This window comes from Vigna umbellata, chromosome 4 (assembly GCF_029865625.1).
Source record: "Vigna umbellata cultivar VRB3 chromosome 4, Vumbellata_1.0, whole genome shotgun sequence".
Lineage (NCBI taxonomy): Eukaryota > Viridiplantae > Streptophyta > Magnoliopsida > Fabales > Fabaceae > Vigna > Vigna umbellata.
This window is the reverse complement of record NC_142168.1, coordinates 26,503,632-26,529,568: the sequence shown is the minus strand read 5'-3', so window position 1 is coordinate 26,529,568 and position 25,937 is coordinate 26,503,632. Positions and strand designations below refer to the sequence as shown.

At 30.6% G+C, this 25,937-nt stretch overlaps 2 protein-coding genes across 2 annotated transcripts; one reads left to right on the top strand and one right to left on the bottom strand.

Moving 5' to 3' along the window:
* Positions 1–16,841: 16,841 nt before the first annotated feature.
* On the top strand, positions 16,842–17,993 carry LOC148199711 (uncharacterized). Its single transcript, XM_088112371.1, has one exon. It carries the CDS (start codon positions 16,842–16,844, stop codon positions 17,991–17,993), a length of 1,152 nt encoding a protein of 383 aa, XP_087968497.1.
* A 4,819-nt stretch (positions 17,994–22,812) lies between these two features.
* LOC124844117 (peptidoglycan-binding LysM domain-containing protein) lies at positions 22,813–23,515 on the bottom strand. Its single transcript, XM_047320981.2, has one exon. It carries the CDS (start codon positions 23,344–23,346, stop codon positions 23,020–23,022), a length of 327 nt encoding a protein of 108 aa, XP_047176937.1. The 5' UTR covers positions 23,347–23,515; the 3' UTR covers positions 22,813–23,019.
* Positions 23,516–25,937: the final 2,422 nt, after the last annotated feature.

Here is a 25,937-nt window from a genome sequence, read left to right as displayed (position 1 = left end):
ATTAATTCAAAAATTGAGAGAAAATGTCACAACTTTAGAAACTTTACAAAATAAATTTGATAGCACATGAATAATAAAGTATTTTACATCTATTTATTTATTTATTTTCAAAACGGCATAATTTGTCTTCATTTAATTTAAACTCTATTATCTAATATTTTATTTTATAAACTTGAAAAATATTTCTTTATGATTATAAACATCCTTTTATCTTGGTTTTAACTTAAATTTCAATAGTTTTTATAAATATGTTTTAAATAGTTACAATAATCTTATATTAGAATTTAAATTATTCATTATAAATTTAAATTATAATATATATTAAGATAATATAACTTATATATAAAAATGTTTATTTATTATTAATTTTAGTTGTATAAAATTATTTATCTCATGTAAGATTAAAATATCAACACTAAAAAGTTTGATGAATCACGCTAAGTTTTATTTCTAAATAAGTCACGCTAGATATTTGTATGAATTTTGAATATCATCACTAAGACTCCAAAATATATTAATCATTTTCTATTGTAACATCCATTTTAATAGTGTAAAACTATCAAAATGAACGTTACATAGATGTTAAAAGAACGACTAGGTAAAACAAATCTTCCACAAAGAATAAATCTACTTTTGTAGATCCATCTAACAACTTATTTGCTTCATACTCACCTCTAGCTTGAGTAACTGAAAAGACAACTCCCTAAGCTCACACCATTAGGTGATCATCGCAAAAGATAAACAACATACAAAGACAGAAAACAAAAAGTAAGGGTAAACTTGTTTACAATTGAGGAACAATATATATATATATATATATATATATATATATATATATATATATATAAACTCATTTAAAACATGTTACATGCAACAAATATATCTACATAATCATCAAACACTTTATGCAGGACCCTTATTATGTATGGACTGTCCGGACTTAGAATGATTGCCGAGCTATGGCGGGTTGTGCACTCGTGGTGGCTTCTACTGCTTTGCAAAGTCATTGCCAATGGGTTTCATCCTACCACACTCACGAGGTTGGTCTGTTCCGGGCCTTGGAGCATACTAGAAGCCTCCAAGACTAAGACCTCCTACTACTCCTCACGACATGGATCAATCCTCTCTACGTGAGAATGAAAGACCATTGGAGTTTAGGATAACCCCCAAAACTGAGCTCCTGCATTTATTCTAAACATACTTGAACCTCACCAAGAGGTTCCACTTTGGAACTTACTTTCACAACTTTGAACACCTTTGAAACCATACTTTCACTTTGAAACATAACTCATGATATGATCAATCACATTCGTACATACTTCACAATGAACTCAAAACTTCATTTTAATCAAACTAGAACAAGAAAATAAAGAAGAAACTAACACATGAACCCGTCGCTCAACACACACACTCACTGAGCAACCACAGACTTTTTTCGCACAACGACTCAGCTCGCTATGCGAATCCACTGACAGTACCCTCAACCTCCAAACCACTCGCTCAACGACCCAACTTGCTTATCGAATTAAACTACCAGTGGTACCAGACCCCAACCTCTCGCTTAGCGCCCCAACTCGCTATGCGAGAGTTCAGACAGTGGTCCAGACCCCCAAACATTCACTGAGCGCACCCATTTGTTATTCTAATAAAACTCACAGTGCTCCCAAACCTCAACCAGTCACTCAATGCACCTTCTCGCTGTGCGAATCATCTAACAGTGAGTCAGCCTCTACAACCACTCGTTGAGCGACTCCACTTGCTCAACGAGTCTGCATAATCTACAACACCAAATCGGCATAATTACGCAACCTATATCATGTTTACCAATTCCAACTATTTTTCTCAACTTCTAACCCACCTAGATTGTGTTATATATCTAATTATACTTAACCAATGTTGTCTAAACACTTCTAACCTCAATCTAAACAAGTAGACTCAAAATTTCACCCTAAAACTTACAACAACTCAACTTGAATTCTACCATTTTTGGCACAATTCCAAGCAACTTAGGGACTCTAACAAGTCCCAAATGACTTATCAAGACTCTCCAAACTGACCATTTGCAAACAGAACACCAAACTCAAGTTTTCATTAGTTCACTGTCTCAAAATTGAGTTCCAAACCAAGTAGAACTCTACCTTATCACCACTATACACTCACAACTTTGATTTCCACCATTTTAGATGTTAGAACATGACATAACTCAGATCATACTCAATCTCAACTGCACAAAAACAATTCAACAACCATTTCTTACTATTTTCTTCCTCAAGAACTCATTTATAGACCAAAATACTCTACCATTAAGTTATCCTTTTCTTTTAACGATTTCACTCAACACCAAATCACTTCAATAAACCAACAACTCATACACCCGTACAAACATATTCATCATTCATCTCAAATACTCATCATCATAAAATCCATCAATTTCATCAAAATACCTAAATTACCATAAACACCAATTAACATTCACATCCAAACAATTTAGTCTCCACATATCATCAAATTACACAACATACATACATTTAAAAGAAATTAACTAGCTTCCCTTACTTCTCAAAGAAACGGCCCCAACTCAAAGAACGTTCCGCCGATTACTTGAACCGCAAGGAATACCTAGACGACCCTATGAAACACCAAATTGAAAACGGACAGAGTCCTTAGAACTCTAGATGAATCAAGAACGTGTATGAGATGTATGATTACACATGCAACAATACAAGATTCCTCTAAAACAAGTTTAGGAACGGAAAGTGGGAAAATGAGTCGAATCTTACTTGCTCTATTGAAGAAACTGATCGGGTAGAAACGTAGATCTCGTTGTTGTGGTCGATTAGGTACCTCCTGATCGTCAAAGAGATGACTCAGGAATTAGAACTCTTAGAGAAAAGGTAGAGAACTCTAAAAAAAGTAGTTTCTAGAAATTGTACGTTTTAAAATAATAAAACTCATTTATTATTTATAATAAAATCGTTTAATATTAAAATAATCGAATCTCACTATTTTTAGACTACCACAACTTCTAAAAACATCACCGGGGGTTTTACAACTATCACATTATTAGAGTTTTATTTCTTGCTACATATATTTGGGAAAATGTTATTAAAAGAGGTGAAAAATATTTCATTTATATGTCGTAAAGGGTATTAGTTTTATTTATCAAATGTTTCATACATATTAAAAAAAGTTATCGGCATATATCTTCACACTACCAGCCAATAATCATTAGTCACTTTTAATAATTTCTGTAAGATATAATTATTAAATCAATAAACTTATATATATATATATATATATATATATATATATATATATATTATTAGATGAAAATGTAATAAATATATATCACTGTTGCCTTCAATAATTTTGTTGAAAAATCATTGAATTAATGACATACAAAGATGATAGATACAACTCCCAAACGACAAGATATTGAGAAAGAAATATGGAAATTACGTATATGAGCACCGAAGTAGGATTACATTAAATGAAAGTGTGTACTTTCATAGGATTCAATTTGAAAGAGATGAAAATGGCATGACATATATATATCACCTATTTAATGTTGAAGTAATAAATTTGAAGGAATATTTTTTTGGATTAAATAACTTTCTAGTGCTCAATATATAATCAAATTTTGTTTTGAGAATTTCTTTTTTATTGTGTATCATATAATTTAAATTTTTTAATATTATCTCTATTATTGTTTTTATCCACATGTTTATTGATCACTTAAAAAAAGTCAACATAATAAGATAAATAAAATATAAATTAATATTTTTCAGTCAAATTAAAATTTTATAATTTATTAAATACATGAAAGACAGACATATATAAGAATTCAAAAATTAATTAAACATTTTTCATAACTATATTATTGATAACATTATTTATTAGTCTTTTTTAATAATTACTTTTTGTCAAAAAGAAAACTATAATCAAGTAGAATTTTCATAATATAAAACTTTAATTGCACACAAAATTAGTCATACTAAAGAATGACACGCCTATTACAATTATTTTCTACTAAATATATTTTTAATCTCTAAATTTTTAATTTAAAATTAGAATTTATTTATATTTTAAATTTTAATATACTTTAGTTCTCAAACTTAAACTATAAATAGATATAATTTTTTCGACTTGATACACAATGTTTTAAGTTAATGTTTGAATTATTTTTAAATCAAATATTAGTTTGAAACGTCATTTAATAGGTAAAGAAAGGTAACGCTATTAAAAGGATTTTTTTTTTAAAGTTTACAAATCAAAATATATTAATTTGATAAAATAAATTTCATTTTTCATAGAAGTTTAAGTTTAAAAACTACAAAATATTTAATCATAAATAAAATGTTTCATCCTCAATATATAAATTATAAATGTTGAATGAAAGCATTTCCAACTACTACATTTTAACGAAATTTTTTAGTTAGTTTTATTTTATGAGTCCTTCTGAGATTTTTTTTATCCTTTTTCATATTTTTAGTTTTAACTTAAATCTCAATATTATTTAAAAGAAATCTTTATAATTAAAATAAATACTATATATTAAATAAAAATAAAAATTAAAAGTTTATGTTAGGTAAGAAAAACAAGACTCACAATAACCAAATTTTAAGGTTTTAGATTAAAAATAGCTTTAGAATTTTTTTTATGAAGAATTCGTATTTAAAAAGCAGTTAACCTTCCTTAGTTTATCCGGTAAAACAATTCCAACATTTAACTTATCATCAATTTAAATATATCTGATATGTTAATGAATATTTATGTATTAGACTTTATAATTATTATGTAATTTATACATTAAAAACATTTATTATTTTTATTTACACAAATTAAGTTTATTTATCCTATACAATACGAGCTAAACTATTGGTTTAATACTTATTTACAAACTTATGCTATTAATAAGAAAACCAATATGTCATTAGTATAAATAGAATTAGACTTCAAAAAAGGAATTGGATCAAAGACTAAATACTTAAAATACTTGGAAGTGGATTTTAAGAAGAAAGAAAAGAGAGAATTTTCTTTATTTTGTAATTTAATCATTTTAAAATAAATTCATAAAGTAATATAGACTTAATTTAATTAGAATACATAATAAATATAAAATGTATTTTTTTTATAAACTTTATATAATCATAGATAGTTATATAATTAAAATAATTAATTTCCATGATAATACTAACAAATATTTAGGGTGAAAATATAGCCGATATATAGTGCCTTATAAAAACCACCTCTAAACTTATCATTATCTATATTTAGTTTATTATATAGCACTCTCATTATTAATAAATTATTTAAAAAATAATCTCCCATTTCCTCCAAATCTCACTTGAAACGTATCCTTAAGGATGCTTTCTTTTAGTTATTCAATTATAATACATGCAGACAATGAAATAATAACAGTAGATATATATATATTGAATTAAAATATATTATCATTGATTGAGGTATTATTCCGAAAATCTTGTGAAACTGATTGAACATTCAGGAAGTCAAGCCAATTATATTGGCAGATTCATTGAATTATGAAAAGAAAAATGGAAGCTCAAGCTTCTTCTTAACTGTGGGGAGGATTCAAGGTAAAAAGAGACATTTTTTTTATACATTCTTAAAATGAGCTTTTGTAAAAGGTTAATATCAAAATGACATTCATTAGGTCAAAAACACGTTTTAAGAAAATACTTTAAACACAAAATCCCATATTAGAAGAAAACACAGATTAAGAATGTCTCATTCAGATACAGACCTTCAGTAGTTGTGTTAAATGATGCAGATTCCATACCATTAATTCCACCCAATCCAAACACAACACAACTCCTTAATCATTTTTTGTTTTTCTTCTCTTAAAACCTTATCATATATAACTAAGTCCACAATCATATCATTGCATGACGGTATATTATATATATAAATACGTGTTATATATGTCAGTATGTTAGTACACGTGTAATACTGTTCCTTTGAAGTCTTGTTCAGATCTTATCTTAATGATTTGAGACACATTTCTAAAATAATACACATCTATCTTTTATATATGATTATGATTTGAGATAAACTTACATTTATCAATGCCAAGGCCAAGTTGTCTATACATATCTTTTTAAAACAAAAATACTTTTTGAAAATATCTATCTAAATAATCCTTCATATAGCAAGAATTTTTTTTAAGTAACATAATATATTATCATTACAAGAAATTTAGTAATTATTGATAAAATTTTACTAATAATAAAAATTGTCGATAAAATAGATTTAAAATTTTTATTATTGGTGATTTTTTTTGTCGAAAATAGATTCATTAATAAATTAAAATTTTTGTATTAGTAATTTATAATTTTTGTTATCAACTTATTTTTTATTTCTAACGAACGTCAATAAAATAAAATGGATACCAAAGTTTACGTCTTTAAACTTTGACTATTTCGACTTTGAAGTGATAAAATATATTAATGAATATTATGAATCTTAATTTTTTTTAAAAATTCATTGATAAATTCATAAATAAAATAGACTTCAAATTCGACAAAATATATCTTACACATAAATCGAAAATAAATGAGAAGAAAAAAATAATATGTTCATATAAGTGACTATCAATAAATTTGTCCTATTTATCAATAAAATTTATTGATAAATATTTTATTATTAAATATTATATTCATACATATTTTACTATTATATTTTTGTCAAAAATTTTGTTTTATTGACAAAATTTTATTATTATTAACAAGTTTTTTCATTGATAATTTCAATTTTTTATTTTTCTATAGTATGTGAATGCGTTTATCCAGTATTTTAATTTTAGAATAATTTCTATATTTATTTTAAATTGAAAGTAAAGTCAAATGAATTAAGTAATTAAATAATTATTTTCAATTATGATGTGTTATTGGTAGGATACTTAAAGGTTCATAAGACTTAAAATTATTAATTAATTAATTACTTAACTAATTATATATAGGGGTTTGCTAACGCGCGTACGTCGCCTGTTTTTCAGTTGGTACATTTTAGCAATGTGTATCAGGTTTTAGTAGACAAAAATACACTTGTATATTATGGATTCTAAATTTTAAGGTTAAGGGTATTTTAATAATTTTCATTCTCATAACTAAAAAAATAGAAACTCCAAACCCTTGTTCACCTCCCTCATTTCTCTCAACCCTTTCTCTTTGATCTCTCTTACTCAAACGTTTTCTCTGTCAACCTATGGTCGCCTATCTGATTGTTGTTAAACAATCTTACAAAAAATGATTTTATAATGAGTTTTCATTTTATAATTTTTGTTTTTATCTAATTTTATCCAATTTTCACAAGCATAAAGAATTGTTAATTGACTTTGAAAAAATCAGAAATACTCGTTGTTAAACAATTTCTTACAAAAAAATGATTTTATAATGAGTTTTCATTTTATAATTTTTGTTTTATCTCATTTTCACAACCATAATGACATCAAAAGAATTGGTAATTGGTCTGGAGAAAGAATTAGAAACACTCTGTTGTTAAACCATTTCTTACAAAAAATGATTTTATAATGAGTTTTCATTTTATAATTTTTGTTCCTATATAATTTTATCTAATTTTCACAAACATAATGACATCCGAAGGAATTGTTAATTGGCTTGGAGGGTTGAGATGATGATTCAACATATACAGATGATGAAATTGGAGAGGTTGGTGAAGATGGTGAAATTGAAGAGATCTTGAATGAACCTTTGCCTGAAGGTAAATAAGAATGACAAGTATGTCTGATTTTTTCAATTGGGGCTACAATAAGAATGACAAAGAAAAGGTTGCAGTGAGAGATGAAAGAGAAAAGGTTGAGAAGAATGAGAGAGGTGAGTAAGAGTTTGGAGGGTTTATTTTTTATTTTTTAGTTTTGAGAATGAAAATTATTAAAATACCCTTTAACTTTAAAACTTAGAATACATGATATATAAAGATATTTTTGTCTATTAAGTATACCGTTAGCAAACCCTTTATATATATATATATATATATATATATATTAAACTAGCTGTAAATATACCAATTATAGTAAAAAATAGAAAGAATACGTTAATATTTTAATCAAATACATAATACGATGAGTATATGAATAATATAGAGAATAACGTTTATCAATGTTTTGGTATGTTTAGAAATTTATTTTAGGGTTAAATATGTTTTTAGTCCCTAAACTATTGGTCATTTCTGGTTTTCGTCCCTCTTCCAAAGTAAGGTACAATTTGGTCCTCATTCTTTAGAAAAACGTTCGTTTTAGTCCTCAAAATTTTGTTTTTAGTCCTCGTTTTAGTCCTCAAAACGTTCGTTTTTTCGTCTAAAACGAACGTTTTTTAAAGATTGAGGACTAAATTGTACCTTACTTTGGAAGAGGGACGAAAACCAGAAACGGTCAATAGTTTAGGGACTAAAAACATATTTAACCCTTTATTTTACTCTAATATAGATCCTATTGACGACTCTCACTCATAAATTAGTGTACAAAACTTTTATTGACGACTCTTCAATACATCATATCTTTTTTTTCTTTTTTATTTATGTCATTAGCTAGTGTCAATATATCTTAATCAATTGAACTTAATATCACACTAATAACACTTATATCTACATTTACAATGTATTATATATAACACACTGATTAACAACTTTTCATCAATACCATTAATCAAATAGCCTCTTCCAAAAAAAATAAAATAAAAATAAAAATCTACCTATATACATACAAAAAAAAAATCATCTACTTAAAAGCATATCAAATTCATCATATTGTCTGAACCACATAATTAATTTGGTTTAAGTGAAGTTAAAATACATGAGAGAATTGTTTCTTGCCAACTTCTACCTAGTCCAATAATTTATAATTTAAGTGGTTAAACATCAAAGGAAAACATCTATATCTCTACCTCGGTAAGAATCTCTCCCGCTTAAGCGAAAATGCATAAAACAAGACATTATATATCTAGCAAATTCAAAAGTATTGATATTTTAGGTGATTTTTATAATAATAATAAAATATTAGATTTTTTTTTCTATTTTTTTATTTTTATTTCTTAGAATCTCTTTAAATATGTTGTATTTAACAAAAATTAATCACATAATAAATCTGATAAGGGCCTGTAAATTTATAAAAAGGGTCATTGGGCCCTATGTGGGACAGCTGACTCATCTCTTTAAGTCAATCTGACCTTAGGAAAGAGCTCAGCAGATTCTAATTTTATGAGCTTCTCTCTCTAAAAATTTCAAGCCCTAACTCTCTCTGCCTTCTCTCTAAATTTCCAGCTCTTTGAACCTTTCAATCTTGAGTTGGAAGGTGCTCAGACGTTCATCTCACCGAAGGCTTCCTTTTGAACCGATTGCATTTTCGATTGGACCGGTGAGTCAACTTTTCCCTTCTCTGTCTCCATTCTCAAACCTAGAACATGAAATGCTTGGTTGTATGTTACTAGGGGGTTTTGTTTATAATTTTTGTTTGTTAAATCAAGCTCTAAGAGCTGTTACTGTCACCACCTTGGTCGTTTGTAGGGTTTGGTTGAGTTCTCATTTGGTGAAACACAGTAAAGGAGCGTTCCTGTGAGCTTGGTAGTTCGACTCTGAGGTAAGGGGAGCTAGTTACAATTTTAGATGATGTATGATATGCTTGTCTGATTTATTTTGCTTTTTACTGGTATGTTGTTTTGGCGTTGAAGGTGAGACTGATGCCTTCAGACATCTGATTCTTCTCCGTTGACCAACTGGGTAGTAAAGAGTTGTTGGAATGGAATTGATGAGTTGGTCTTGCGAGAAGAGTAAAGGATTAAGAGAGTAATGTTTTATGCCTTTTGAGAGAACTGAGGTAGAGGATTTGAGCCTAGGGAGTCTTGAGTGAAATTGGATAGTGGGGCTGGCTGGTATGAGTCTATTAGAACTGGTTAGGGTCATAAAATTGAGCAAAGCCATTAGCAACATGGTAGGATTGAAATTGGGTCCTGAGTTAATAAAATTGGGTTTGGGGTCCTCTAGTTATTGAGTTAGATGTTTTGGAGTAGAAATTGAGTTGGTTTAGTACATCTAATTCCTATCCAAATGACCAATGCAATGCTTTACTTTCATCTATAAACATGTTTCATATCAATATTAGTGTTACAGATTTTAATTTGTTCATTTGGATATGTCTAAGATGCACCGAAACCAGAAAAATCACGTTGCTGTCAAAACCTGATAAGAATAATCGATTGTCTCACTTGATAATCGATTATTCTAGTCAGAGAGTTGTATCCTCTTCAAAGCTCTCGCAAATAATCGATTATCACATATGATAATCGATTATTGTCGTCAGAAAATCATCCAGGATAGTTTTGGGTGGTTTTCGGGGTTCCGGATATCATTTTTGGACGTTCTCTGGGTCGTCTTAGGGGTTTTGGGCCTTTCCGAAACTGTTGGCGATGGTTTCAAAGTTATTTTCCTTGCCTAAGTATGATTTTACGGGGTTTTGTACTGTTTAGTGGTTCTCTTGGGACTATTATTGTCTGGTAATGTGTATTGGATTGATTAATGTTGTTTGCTTGGCAGAGTGTCATGTATGTTTATACATTTGGATTGTTTGATGTGGGTTGCTTAACAGATTATTGTGTACGTGTATGTATGATGATGTAAATGAATATGAAGAGGACATCTTAGGGAGAGATGACTGAAAGTGGTGTGTGAGGGTGATGATGTTGTTCTGTATAACTGTATGGAGCTTTGAACTGGTATGTCTATCCCTACACTCGAAGCATTGTTCATACTCAGATAGAGGAGAGCAGTGTAAGTGGTGAGAGTAGAGGGAGTCCTCGTCTATAGTCTTAGAGTTTAGACATAGACAGATTGGGGGATTTACCTTGCATAGTGTTGGGGAGTGTCAGCTGAACTACGCAAGTGCAAAGACGACCAATAGTTCGACAGTTATCCTAATTCGGATGAGTCGCGTGAGTGTTTGAGTCATGGTTTAAAGTGTTGTGTACTGTTTTATATGTACTAAGCATGATGATTATTAATTGATTGAACAATATGATTATTGTCTGTTTATCTAGCTCACCCTTGCTTCTGTGTTGTGTGCTGCTTGTGTATGTTTTTTTCTTTGCGATGATCATCTACTTAGATGGGAGCAGATGTTGTTGAGGAAATACCTCTGGAGCAAGAGCTGGAGGAGAATGATGTTGCTACACCGTCTACTTAGGATTTAGATATTTAAACCTTTGGATATTAAATACTCTAAACTGTCTAAGTTTAAAACTCTGTATTATATTTTGGATGACTATAATTTTGTATTTAATTGCAAGTCATACTCTAAGTGTTTTCTTTATTAGGAATGTTGAGTCCTAAATTATATGACGTGGATGTCAGAATCTGTTTAAAAAATAACCCTTATATATCTTGTTTATATTATAATAAATACTTTACATTTTTTTTAAAAAACTTATATTTTAATAACAACTTTATATATCTTTCAATAAACTTATACTTTAACAACCACTTTATATATCTTTTAAATAAAATGAATGTCTTCAATAGTTATTACACCTTAAATCTTTTTAAATAATAAAAAAACCACCTTGAATATATATTTTTTAATTATTGTAATTTTTCAGGATCTTAGAGTTTATACATCAATTACTCTACCTAAATATTAAAATTAATTTTATTTTTTTAATTTAAATCTAAAAAAATACCTATTTTAAACTTTTTTTTAAAAAAAATTGATCAAAATGTTTCTCGTACATCTTCTCTTATCTGACAATCAAGTTTAATACTGACTTACATAACCAACTCATCTTTTAGGCTGTGTTCGCATGCACCGATTTTCCTGTTCATGCGGATTATAGGGCGACGAATTGAAGAAACCCTCGTGTTCGTATGAGACGATTGGCGAGGAAAAGCGCGGACGGATTTGCGGGATTCATCGAATTTTCATCACCTGCGGATGTGCGAAGATTTGCACTGATTTAGATTGAAATGTCGAGTTTGCCCTGCACCTTTGTATTAAATTCCTCATACGTATACGTAAATGGATTCCATTGAGCATGCACCAAATAACCGATTACATCAAAGGGTAACCGATTACAGGGTGAAGGGTATATATTAAACAAATCGAAAACACTCCACCACTGTTTGCTTTACACTGTGCATACACGAGAATGCTTAGGTTGGCGTGGAGGCGTGGGCACTGAACAGGAAAGATTCCTGAGCTGAGCTACGGAGAGTTGTTGCTACGGTGCTTCATACACGCATGCATTGAACAGGAAAGATTCCTGCAGCCACACAGTGAAAGTGCATAGTGCCATTGACCCGAGAATTGATATGTGGTTGGTTGTGGGTGGTTCATGTTATTTATTGAGGGGTAAGAAGCTTACTACACTGGTTGATACTGCTGTTTAGTTGTGTGCGAAGAGATACCGGTACGCTGTGTTAGCTCAGGCGATGAAGAGAACAACGATTTGCAGAGACGAAGAAGAGACAGTGGTTAGGTCAGTAACATACCAAAATCCATTATGACATGCGTAGGGTTTAGGGTTTTGATTTGTAGGGCTGTAAGGAGGAGGAAGAAGGACGTTGTGCGTGGATGGGCGTGTCTGAGAAGATGATGAACAGTAGCCGTAACCGGTTACGGGGTTGGGCTTTGCGGTTACGGTGCACTGAAGGAATGTGTACATCTCTGTAATCGGTTACGTGAAGTGGTAACCGATTACAGAGCTTGCTCTGCACGCGTTTTTTGGAAGCTCTGGATATGCGTTTTTTGGAAGCTCTGGACGTTGAATGTTGAAGACCTGTCTAGAGAGGCGTCGTTGTGGATGGGTTATCAGTCCCAAAGCTATGGGGATGTTGTGAGGTGGATGTTGTGAGGTGGTCTTAGATCCGGGGTTCAGGGGCATTTCATAGAGGGTTAGGCAGTTTCCAGCCAGCAAATACGTAGATATTGAGGACTTCATCCCTGTGTGGATGCACTGACAGATGATAAAGTAGTGTATGGAAGTGATTAATGGGCATCGGACCTGCTGCAATGCATGGAAGAGTGTTGAATGAACGTATTCGGTTGTTGCGCGAAGAAGAAGATAGACGTAAGTGCATGGTGGGTGAAAGACTATGAAATCTAACGGTGTGTTTTTGATGCAGGTGTTGACTGTGGTTGGACGTTGTGATCGTGGTGGAGGCGTGAAGTTTGTGGATATTGGGTAAGCTTAATATATGAAATGTTAGTTGACTTCAGTTATGTGCAATCATTCTTTAATGGGGCCGTTAACTAAACCCTTAACTAATATATGAATTATATTTGTAGGTTTGAATTGGAAGGTAGTGAAATTGGTTGTCTGATTTCAGCTTGTGGCACTCCTTTCTCTGGAAATCTCTAGCTCAAAGCATAGGTCAAACCATATTCAAGTGTGCAGCTCCTTTCTCTGGAAATCTCAAGCTCAAACCATTTTGAAGTATGCACGTCCTTTCTCTGGAAATCTGTAGCTCAAAACCATATTGAAGTGTGCACCTTTCTCTGGAAATCTGTACCTCAAACCATATTGAAGCTTGCATTCACGTGTTGGTGGTCTTCAAGAGGTTAGTGTTTTACATGATTTTGGTTGTAATATATATATATGTGAATGATTGAATCAGTGGTGCTTGTGCTTATGTGTACATTTACTTCAATGTATTAATGAAATATATTATGCACATTTATATTTGAATGTTATTTAGTATATGAATGTGTTAATTTTTGAAACCTGGATATCATTTGATATATGTATATGTATTTATTAAAAATATTGTATGATAAGTTGATGTTGTGTGATGGTATTTTTTGTTGTTTATTTATAATGATTAGTTGAATGTATTAATGTATATATCAAATATGTTTAATCATCTATTGTAATGCATGATTTTGATTGTAGTATGTGTAATTGTGTAAGTAAATATAGATGGAAGAACATATAGATTTATCATATCTGGACCGCGAAGATGTAGATGATGATGTGGTTGGTGTAGACTTCAAGATTATAGGAATGATACGTCAACACTTACAAATAACCACATCACTAGCGGCAATCACAATGTTATGCATTGTTGGACACGCATTGAGTATCTTGAATATGTACTCCACTGATTCCAGTAGTGTAAGCAATTACCTACCTGATAGAGACCGTCGTAGGGAGCAGTTAATGTCATATCTTGTGCATACTCATCGGTGCCGCGACATTATTAGGATGGGTCCAGAGGCATTTATTAATCTTTGTGAGAGAGTAAGATCAACTGGGTTAGTCAAGGACGCAATTCGGTCGACCGTGGAGGAACAAGTTGCTGAATTTCTTCATTTAATTGGTCACAATGTTAAGAATCGTAGTGTGGCCTTTTTCTTTCATCGATCAGGTTCGACGGTTAGCAAACACTTTCACAATGTGTTGGACGCTATCATAAGTTTAGAATCAGAATTTCTAATACAACCATCAGGAAATGAGGTTCATCCACATGTGTTGAACAACAGTTGATTTTATCCGTACTTTAAGGTAGTGATTTCATTACATCTGTTAATGTTATTTGAACAAGGACGATAACAAATTATGTGTTATATGATGAGTTAATATTTTTATGTTTAGGATTGTTTGGGGGCCATAGACGGAACTCATGTTAGGGTAAGGGTTCCAAGTTCTGAAGCTCCGAGATTTCGTGGAAGAAAAGATTGGCCAACACAAAATGTCTTTGCGGCGTGTGATTTCGACATGAAATTCACCTACGTTCTGGCTGGATGGGAAGGCACTGCATCCGATTCAAGAATATTAAAAAATGCTCTTGATCGGGATGATCCGTTGGTTATCCCCCAAGGTGAGTGTGTAAACAATCGATGTCCATGAAGTTATTTAGTGGTAACTAATTACCTTTGTATGTGGAAAATTGTAGGAAAATACTACCTGGGTGATGCAGGTTTCATGTTGAAAAGCACAATTTTGACTCCATATAGAGGCGTCAGATATCACTTAAAAGAATATACACGCAGAGGACCACAAAATGCACGGGAGTTGTTTAATCATCGACACTCGTCCTTGAGAAACGTAATTGAAAGAACTTTCGGTGTGTTGAAAAAAAGATTCCCTATCATTGGAAGTGGCACTGAACCGCACTATGGATTAGAGACGATGACTAATATCATACTAGCTTGTTGTATATTACACAACTTCCTTCGGGGCGTGGATAACGATGACTCCTTACTCGATGAAGTTGATAACGAGTTGAATGAAAGGGAAGAACATGATGGGACTTCATCTCAAGTTAGAGAAGAGGACCATAGGATTGGAAGTAGTATTAGGGATTGTATAGCTGATCAAATGTGGCGTGATTACCAAGCATCGTAGTTATTGTATTTGATTGTATTGTATTTTAATTTATTTTTTATAAAAATGAGAAGAACATATTATTAAGGATGTTTTATGTTAACTTACAAAATATTTCTTGACTCTTTAGGTATAAAATGAATAGGGGTAAGGCACCCGCCATGCCGTCCTCTGGTCCTACTAGAGAGTTTATGAAATGGACAGAGGACATGGACGCACGTCTACTACACTGCATGATCGAGGAATCAAGAATGGGTAATAGGGTTGATGGAAGCTGGACAACCCAAGCATATACTAACATAGTTGATCATCTGCACAGCGCTGGGTATGTCGCAGTTACAAAAAATAATGTGAAAAATCGTCAGAAAGTGTTAAAGGATAAATGGCGTGAGGTGCATGACTTGTTCTCTGGATTGAGTGGATTTGCTTGGAATCCAGTAAGTATGACATTTCATGCCGAGGACGAAGTGTGGCTTGACCTGATTCAGGTATTTATAAAAATACTTATTTTTTATGTGGATCCTTAATATACTTAATATGAAGCAGTGTGTTTATTGTCTTTGTTGTTGCAGTCGCGGCCAGCTGCGGCGAAGTGGAGAGTGAACAGTATAAAACACTACGATTTAATGGTGGAGTTATGGGCAGCTGATCGAGCTACTGGGAGTGGTGTTCGAACTGCTCGTCAAGCTCGAAGACAACGTCTTGGTCCTCATGTAACTGTTGATTTGAATCAAAATGTGGAGTACATTCCAGAACAGTCTCAGTGGACAGGATACATAGACCCAACTCCACCATCGCCTCCACCATCTGTTGATGAATATAGTCCGGGCCAGACTCAATCTGTGCCTTCCGTCCCATCTGGTGGGACTTCTTCCTCACGAGGCTCGAAAAGGAAGGCACCCATGGTCGATTCTATTGATTCTCAATTTGATAAGTTGACGACTAGTCTGGATGGGTTTGCAAATGTCTTAAGCTCATCAAATGTTCATTTTGGTGTGATCTCTGATGCAGCCGTGCGTCAAGTGTCAGCAATGGAAGAAAGAAATCAAATACTCCGTCGCAACCCGACTTACACATATACAGAGGCAGACATTTATGAAATGTTGACTTCTATGAACATTGCTGACGAGAATTTCCTGGACCAATGTTATGATTTCTTATGTGGAAACCCCACATGTACAAAGAGGTTGATGGGACTGCCACCACATAAGCGGTGGAATAAATTATTAAAAATGATATCGGGCGGTGACTGTTAGGAATCTTCATATCAGACTTACTTCTATTAGTATTAAATGAAATTGTGTATCAGTAATTTATTTATGAATTATTATATTTGTGTGGTCGATGTCATTTTGTAGTTCTGTTGTAGGTGACCATAGTATGACATTTGTTCTTATGTTTAATGTTATGCACTGTTATTATGAAATATACGTAATATGTTATGATGTACTTTGTTCTTATTTTAATGAATTGATTTGTTGAAGAAATTATCAGATGGCCTCATCATCAACAAAAAGGGCAAGAAAAACACGTAAGGGAAAAGAAACTCTCACTGAGGCAGAAGATGCACCCATTGTAAGACCATCTGTAGAGGAGCAATTAGATCAGCGTCGTTTTTTCACACACAGTCATCAAATGGAAAACTATGCAGCTGATTTCTGTACAAGGACTATAGTTCCTCCCAAGATAATGAATTTTGATTCATTTACCGGTTCAGGGTTATTTTTCCAGCAGCATCTTCTATTTCAAGGGTTGAGCCAATTTCTGACATTAGAGGGACCCTACTATCCGGATTTAATCAAAGTATTTTATTCAAATCTGAAGATATCTGCAAATGGATATTTGGTCACTGAGGTGAATAGGAGAAAAATTAGATTCAAACCTGCTGATTGGTTGACTGTAGCTAACTTGAAGTACGACGGTCAGAAATTATGTTACTCAAATATCCCAGACGATTTTCCATATGACCGCGACATGGCATTAGCTACTATGGTTATACCAGATTTGGAGGGTGGTCAAGGTGTTTTAACCGTTGGTTGTTTGAATATCCATGATCGGCTTCTCCATTATATTATTGTGCATATGTTGACTCCACGAGCAGGGAATTATGCCAGGTTATTGCACGAAGATATTTTTATGATATGGGTGCTGAAAAATAATATACCTATCAATTGGCCTCATCACATCATGCAGCATATGCTTAAATGCAAGGTCAGTGACACAGCCCTCCCATACGGTGTCCTTATCGCACACATCATGCAATATTGTGGAGTTGACGTCTCAGCCGATCCCAGCACTCAAATAGGGTCCCGACATCACTTTTCTATCAATTCTTTGAAGAGGATGAAAATTGTTTATGTCAACGGTGCTTGGCAACACGATCTGGATGATGATGAAGAAGAAGACCAACCACACCCTCATCAAAACCCTGTGCAGCCTCCTCAACCTCTATCAAATGCTAACATGATAACTCAAATGTGGGATGGAGTACAAGACTTGAGACATAGGATGCAGGGTATGGAACAAATGCAGGTGCGGGTACAACGTATTGAAGATAACTTGGCAAACCTTTCCCTAGACATGAACCGCCAATTTGCTAACCTTAATCAAAATGTGAACTCGATTCTTCACCGTTTAGATGATTAAGAATATTTGTATTTCCGATAATGTATTCCATGACTTCAATGTCTTTATTGTGGTTTGTATGTGACTTTGAAATCTTAAGTTATGTTAAAATTTCCCTAAACATTTTAAAATATATTTATTTTACTACATTATAACTTTTTTAATTTTTAAACAATATTTTAAACAATTATTAATAATTTTTTATCTCTTTATAAACTTTTTTACAATTAAATATAACATTACAAAATAACATTTTATAATACTTTTATAAGAAGGGCAATTTGGTAATCTACATTTTCTACCAATTAAACTAATTTTTAAAATCAATCACATCAATCAAATCCTACACTAATTCTCACAAACTTTCCTTCCAAATCCACTCTCCATTAACCTCAAATCCACTCAAAAAAACAACAAAAAAATTACCCTCAAATCCACTCAAATCATCTCTCCCAAATCATCTCCCTTAAATCCCTTAAAAAGAACACAGCCTTAGAGAAAAACAAAAAAAAAATATTGAAAAATATAAAAGTAGAGTTCTTGCTGTAGTTTTTAAATTTTAATATTTGAATAAAATTAAAAAAATGTATTTTTCCGTTAACTAATTTAAAAATTAAATTCTTCTAAAATATTCTCACATGAAATTTAAACTTAACTATTAATATATTTTATATATTTTAACTTTATTTTATCTACTTAAATAAATAATAATTTTTATAATTTTTCATTAAATAAAGCAAGTTTTTACTTTATTTATTTTTATTGATAAGTAAATTAAATTTAATTATATTTTGGACAAACACAACATTGTTTGATTTAAAAAATAATAATTTTAATAAAAAAGTAAATACAAGTTTTGAATTAAATATAAGACAATATAATGTGATTGACATTAACAAGTATAATAACATGTTTTACATGACATTGACATGAAAAAACATAAAAAAATTAAAAAAAAACAAAAATATTACGAACTATCACGTGATATTTATAATGATTGTGTTAACACTATTTATATAAATATAACAAAAATAATAAATTGAACTGATTTAGCATAAAATGAAACTTAATTGGAAAAAAATATTAAACTAAATAAAAACAACAATATGGGTTAAATTATTAATTAAACCAAAAAACAAAACAAGTAAAGAAATATAAGCATAGGAGACCACACAAAACTCTATGTGAATAAAAATGAAAATTCCCTTAAAACTATATAATTATGAACATGGAAAGAGGAAATGTATTATGGAAACAAAATTTAAACTTATAACCCATACAGTAGCTAGGATACCAATTATAACATTATTTGTTTACTAAAGTCTAAGTAGTCAATTTATATGCATAACAATTACCCTCTGGAAAAATAAGAAACTCGATATTGCATACTTGTACATAAGTGTAAAAATTTCTTCCATCTTTTTTAAGCATCCAAGACACAACCCAGATAGAAAAGAAAGTAAAATATATCAAAGAAAAATTACATCTAATCCATTTTTTTTTAAATTAATACTCAGATATTCATTCTATGGCTAAAAAAATTATTCATCAACTTTGCATAAATAAAACTATGTACACTTAGAAAACAAAAATAAACCTGCCAATATATTTTAATAATACTCAAACCAACTTGTTTATATATTAAATATTTTTAAAAGAAAATAAATTAAATATTTAAATCTTTGGATCATCTTCATATTTGTTGAGAATCTCAAATCGATCCTTTTATTTAAAACGGTCTCAATTGGGTTTAAATTTTATAAATTCGTAATAATCAAGTCTTTTTTGTTAAATGATAAAAAAACTGCGTCAAATATTAATGACGTGATGCACATTGAGGTGAATCATTTTACTATGTAGAAATAAGAATTAAATTATAATCTTAAATTAGGATTTAATTTATAACGTGAAATTATTTAATTGGAGACGTTGTTAGGAAAAAAAAGTTAAAAACTTCTTACTCTACAAATTTGAGATTTTGAAATTGCAAATTTGAAATTTCGAAAAGAATCGAGACAACATCCTTCGCGAGTGGTTCCCAAGTAATGGAAGAGGACAAGGTAGCATCATACCAAATACCATCTTCATCACCAGTCACACTTAGAAGCCTTCGAAATTTCAAGGACTGTCCAACAACATAGAACAACGTTGCACGGAAAATCATCATCAAATTTCGAGAGAACTCTAAACCATGCCAGCCTTCGAAATCGCGAAATCTTCCATCCTCAGCGTTGTTCAAGCTCCTCGTCGCGCCCTAGCCATCTTCATCTTCATCCAACCCTGTGCCACCACGAAGACCATCACGAAGCCTCCTCGCATGTTCATCTTCCACCTCTAGTAGATTGAACTCATTTTCATCACGCCATCAACCGCGACAAAACCCAGAACGCCAATCTCGCGACTTCCATGCGCAAACAATACGAAATCCCAGCGCACCGCGAGCTACTCCCTTGTCCTCCACCATTTTCGCTCCCTAATCGGACCTGCAATAAAACCCAAGAACTAGAAACTACAATCTCCATCGCACCCGAAAACCCTAACTCGCGTAATCTTCTATGGGAACTCAAGCCAATCTAGACAAAGCGAATCACGAGTCTTCATCCTCGCGCAACCATGGTGAATCCATCAACATGCAAACAAATCATCAAACTCAATTGCAACCATGAAAAAAAAACAATTGAAACGCGAAATCGCGTCTTCCTTAGTCGTCTCCCAAAAGAGAGAGATTCTAGAAATTTCAAGGACTATCCTACAACATTGAACAGATTTAAAAAACATGAGAAAGAGGCTTTGTTTGAGATATGGAGTTACCAAAGTTGTTTATTACTCTTTCCTCTTTTTCTTTTCTTTTACTTTACAAATTACACGTCATAATTTAAATTCTATTTCTACATAATAAAACGATTCACCTCAATACATTTATTATACACCATGTCATCAACATTACGAATTTACAAAATTTAGAACCTAATTAAAACTGTTTTAAACAAAAGACCAACTTAAAATTACAAATATGAGATCATCCATCCGAAGTTAAAACCTAAATTAAAATATTTTCATTAGTTAAATATCAATAACCAAACTTAGCCGTAAATATGCTTTTAATTCTAAAAGTGTTCCAAGTACTATTTTTTTAATGTAAATTTAAAATGTTTAAGTTTTATATTAAGTACTATTTTTTTAATGGAAATTTAAAATGTTTAAGTTTTATATTTGAAGAAAAATAACACTTTTTAGAGTGTGTTCACCTCTAAGAATGGATTTGAAAGTGAATAATAAAATGAATTTAGAGAAATATAAAAGTAAAATTTGTGGTGTTTATTTTAAAAAATTTAAAAGTAAAAGAGAAGAAATTAAAAATAAAATTTATAAAAAATTTGATAAATATAATAGAATAAAAAAATATTTTAATATATTAAAATTTTATATTATTTTATTCTCGTAGTTAAAATTAATATATTATTATTATTATTATTATTCTATTCTTATTATTACAGCTTTGTCTTCCATTATAATCTCAGCAACACTTCTTCTCATTAGAGAAAAAGTAAAGGAGAATAGAGCCTTTTCATACACTTATGCAACACTGAGTCACTGCATATCTTCTTCCATCAGCACCTATGTAAATTTCAATCCTCCCACAAATTCATCGTTTCATTTGTATTCAATAAGTGAAGTGAACATCTTAATACTTACAAATCCATAATCTTGCATAATAAATTATTAGTCTCTTACCACATGCTAACTAAAACCATGTACTTTACTAAAATATACAAACATAAAAAATGTATTCTCATAAACTTGAGAACTAATTTTAAAAGAATTATTAATGTTTTCAATTTAAATTTTTTTGAAAAAATATAATGTTGGTTGACTAACTGTTTCAAAAACACGTTTTAATTTTTCATTTTTTTTAAATCTTACAAATTAAATTTAAAAATTATTTTCACTATTAAATCGTAAATTTGAAAGACTAAGGAATCCCTTTTAAACTTTAGATACAAATATTAAATTCATATTAAATTTTAAAAAATAAAAACATAGTTAAATATATTCTAAATGTTTATAGTATTTTTCAACGAAAGCCTCTGTAACTTTTTATTTAACTTTTCTTTATATTATTATAGTACACGAGCTCCAACCAGAAAGTCGCACCTATCCATATTATGGTCATTCAAACAAACAATCAAACTCAAGTTTCTTCTCATTGCCGCCTCTACCTTCTCAATCTTCCTTTTCCTTCTCTTTCCTCACTTCTCTCCAAAACCTTTTTTTACCTTTTTTTTATATGAAAAATAATCAAATATTCCAAAATATTAATAATTATTCTTCTACACCAATCACATATTTCCAACAGAAAATATCATCATGCACGAATAAGCCTTTTTTTTCTTTCTAAATTAACCAAAACCTGTTAATTATTAGAACCTGTGTTAATTAAGGTGTTAAAATTGTGATTAACATGGATTAAGATTGCGTAACAAGGAGAAGAATCTATTGTACTTTGTCCTTAATTCTTACACAATTGCTATCTTCCCAGTTCAACTTATAACCGTCCACTTTTAGAATAACATAAATGATGATGAAGCAGTTGCAATAGTTTCTACGCATCACCAGACAAAATAATTTACATAATAAATAATAGCACAGCTCATATGTCGTGGGAAAAAACAAAAAAAAAAACTAATTTAATTAGTTTTCTTATGCTGACATATTAAAACAAATTTAATCGTACACGAAAGAGAGATAAACCTTACCTAGTATAACCGAAAAAACACTCTATTATTCATCGAGAAACCAAACAACAACAAAGAAAGAACCGAAGAACAAGAAGAGAAGATGACGATCATGACTATATTGTTTTCATCCTTTTATTGAGAAAACCAAACAGAAAGAGCTTATGACTGTTACTTTCAACTTCTATAAAATTGTGAAAATAAAGAAAAAGAAAAAAAACCTCATGTATATATTTCCCTCCTGTATCGTATACTATACAATATACATGATGAAATACACAAGAAAAGAACTAAACTACGTAGAAGCTCTACTACCTCTTGAGCTTATGAGTGGGGGTGATTTTGATGACAAGGCCGGGGAAAACATCATCAGGGTCATGAATATGAGGGTTGCTTTCAACGATAAAAGGGTCACCACACTTGTCACTAATGGTGTGTAGGGTCTCCCCTTCTCCCACCACATATATCTCATCACACGGCCGTTCAAAGAGGTTGCTCCGCCCTTTCACCGCCGCGGTCTCCTCCTCCTCCTCCGGCACATGGCTCTCCCTTATAGAGCCCAGTAGAATCAGACACAAAAGGGCCAAGGCGCAACACCATGATGCTGAATCTGCTAGGTTCTTTGTTGAGGAACCCATGAAGATGTGTGTGTATGTAGGTATGGTATGAGAATTGAGAAGAAGAACTGAAAGGAGATATGTTGTTGGAAGAAAACTACGTTGGAGTATATATAGAGAGAGAATGATTCTAATGTGTGGATTTTTCGTAGTGTGTGTGTGTAGAAACTATGGAGTATTTATTGTTATGTGGGACACAGAAGATGTGAAAGAAGAGGGAGAAGGAAGGGTTTTAAGTAAAGTTTGGTGTATTTTGTTGGGGGAAGTTTGGATTCAACGACAGAGGCAGAAAGAACGAAGGAGCTGTCAAAACAAAATTATTCTTGCGTATTTATATATTATTATTTTCTTCTCTTTTTTTTTATTTTTGTAATTTTAGCTTTCATGTATATTGTGTATAATTTCACCTAAATTTTGTTGGCCCTTAGCTTATAATAGGTTAACTAATGTTATTTATTGAATACTATTTAATATGAATATTTGACTGGCTTTTTTTATAAAAAAAAATTATATGAATCTTTTATACAATTTGACTCATTTTTTTCAAAGAAATTTTACTCTCTCATTTAATTATCTACATTGAAAGTCAAATCTGAATTAAATTTTAATTTTGAATTGAATAAAATATATATATATATATATATATATATATATATATTGGTGATTTTTTTACAAATTGGGTCATATTTTTCTTTTACAAACTAATGATTCTTTTGTTTCGATGACACAAGTTTGAATTACTTTTAATTCAAAATACGAAATTTGCTCTAGCTATTAGATTCATTTGTGTGAAAATCATGAAACTTAAATAATATTTAAATTAAGAAAACATGAATAAAATTTTCTGAAGAATTTCACAAAATTGAAAAACTGAAGGATGATTGAATTATTTTGCTATTGATTGTGAGACTCACTTTTAAAGTAAATGTACCCTGTTTTATAACTTTTTATATTAATAGAGATTTATAGTTTTCATATAAATGAATCCTAAGAAAAATATTTCAAGTCTTGAACTAGTAAACAAAAAAAAGTTTAAAATTATATCCAAAATTTAGAACAACTATTTTTACAGCATTGACCTAATTCATAAATAATTTATTTTTATTTTCAAACTAATTGTGACTAAAATTTACTGATGATTTGTTGACCTTTAGAAAATATATTTTGATAATAAAAATAAAAGTGAGAGAGAAAAAAAAAAGAGAAAAAGATATTTAGATGAATAAAATCAAACCTAAATTCTTTATTTATGAAAAGGACATTGTATCTATAATATATATTTTAAAATTTGTATAAGCTTAATACAAAAAAAAAAAAAATCTCTTGCTTAAACTTAGGGAAAGGGGGTTATTGAAAACGAGAAAAACCCTTATCACGACATGATGACGATGATTAGGTTAATTAGTTTGATTGAATTAATAATTTTCTATATATAATTTCTGTTAAATGATAACGATCTTTCTATAGGTTGAGATATGACAACACTATAAAATATAACCTCTAATTTCCCATTGTTTAATTTATTTAGATAAATACTGTCGTAATGGTTGAATATCTCTTTTTAATATAAAAAAAAATTCTCCTCTTTGAAATTTTATACGATAACACTAACAAGTAGTCAAACGTTAATATACAAAAGAAAAATAACCTAGAAAGAACGTAACAATACATTTAACGTGTAAACAAAGCCATAAACGCCATCGTTTTTGACGTTAAGCATTTGATTTGAGGTTCACTTTAACATAACCCAAACGGTCATTCGTCGTTATCATAATTAACTTTCTTAGTGTTGAAATTAGTGACGTGAAGGCATTTCGAAGAGAAATGAACTTTGATTTTCATGGGTTGGTTTAGTTTCATATTATTATTATTATTGTTATAGGTAAAACAATATATGTGTGGACCATATAAGAGATACGTAATTGTTGGTTGGTTGAATTTTTGTGTGAAGATAGAAATAAATAAGGAAAAATGAGGGAATGTCTTTGCATATAAGAAAGTGGGTGTTTGACTCGTGGCAATACTTTCGGTTTGCACCTGATGGGATACGTTAACTATACTCCCTTTGTTATCCGGTAGGTGCAGAAGCTGTTCCACCAATATCACCAAAGAAGAATTAGATTAAGGAATTACTGAGATAAATAAGTACTTTTTTTTCTTAGTTCAGTTTTCTCCTATTTTTATACTTTTCAACAAAGCACACTGAGTACTTTTTTTTTCTTCTTAATTCAGTTTTCTTATTTATATACTTTTCAACAAAGCTCGTAAAGTTAGACTTTATACTTTACTTTTAAGATCATATATAAAATATATTTTAATAAAATTTGTTGATATATTATTAGATTTTTCTATTCTTATAGTTGAGATACTATATGAAGAAATGTATGATACATTTTATTATTGGAAAGTCTTCTTTAGAGATAAAACTAATTCATAATATATTTTAATAAAATTTGTTGATATATTATTAGATTTTTCTGTTCTTATTGTTGAAATACTATATGAAGAAGTGTATTATAGATTTTATTATTGGAAAGTCTTTTTTTTTTATTAGAGATAAAATTAATTCATAATATATATGTGAGAATAAATCTTATCTTATGATATGATTT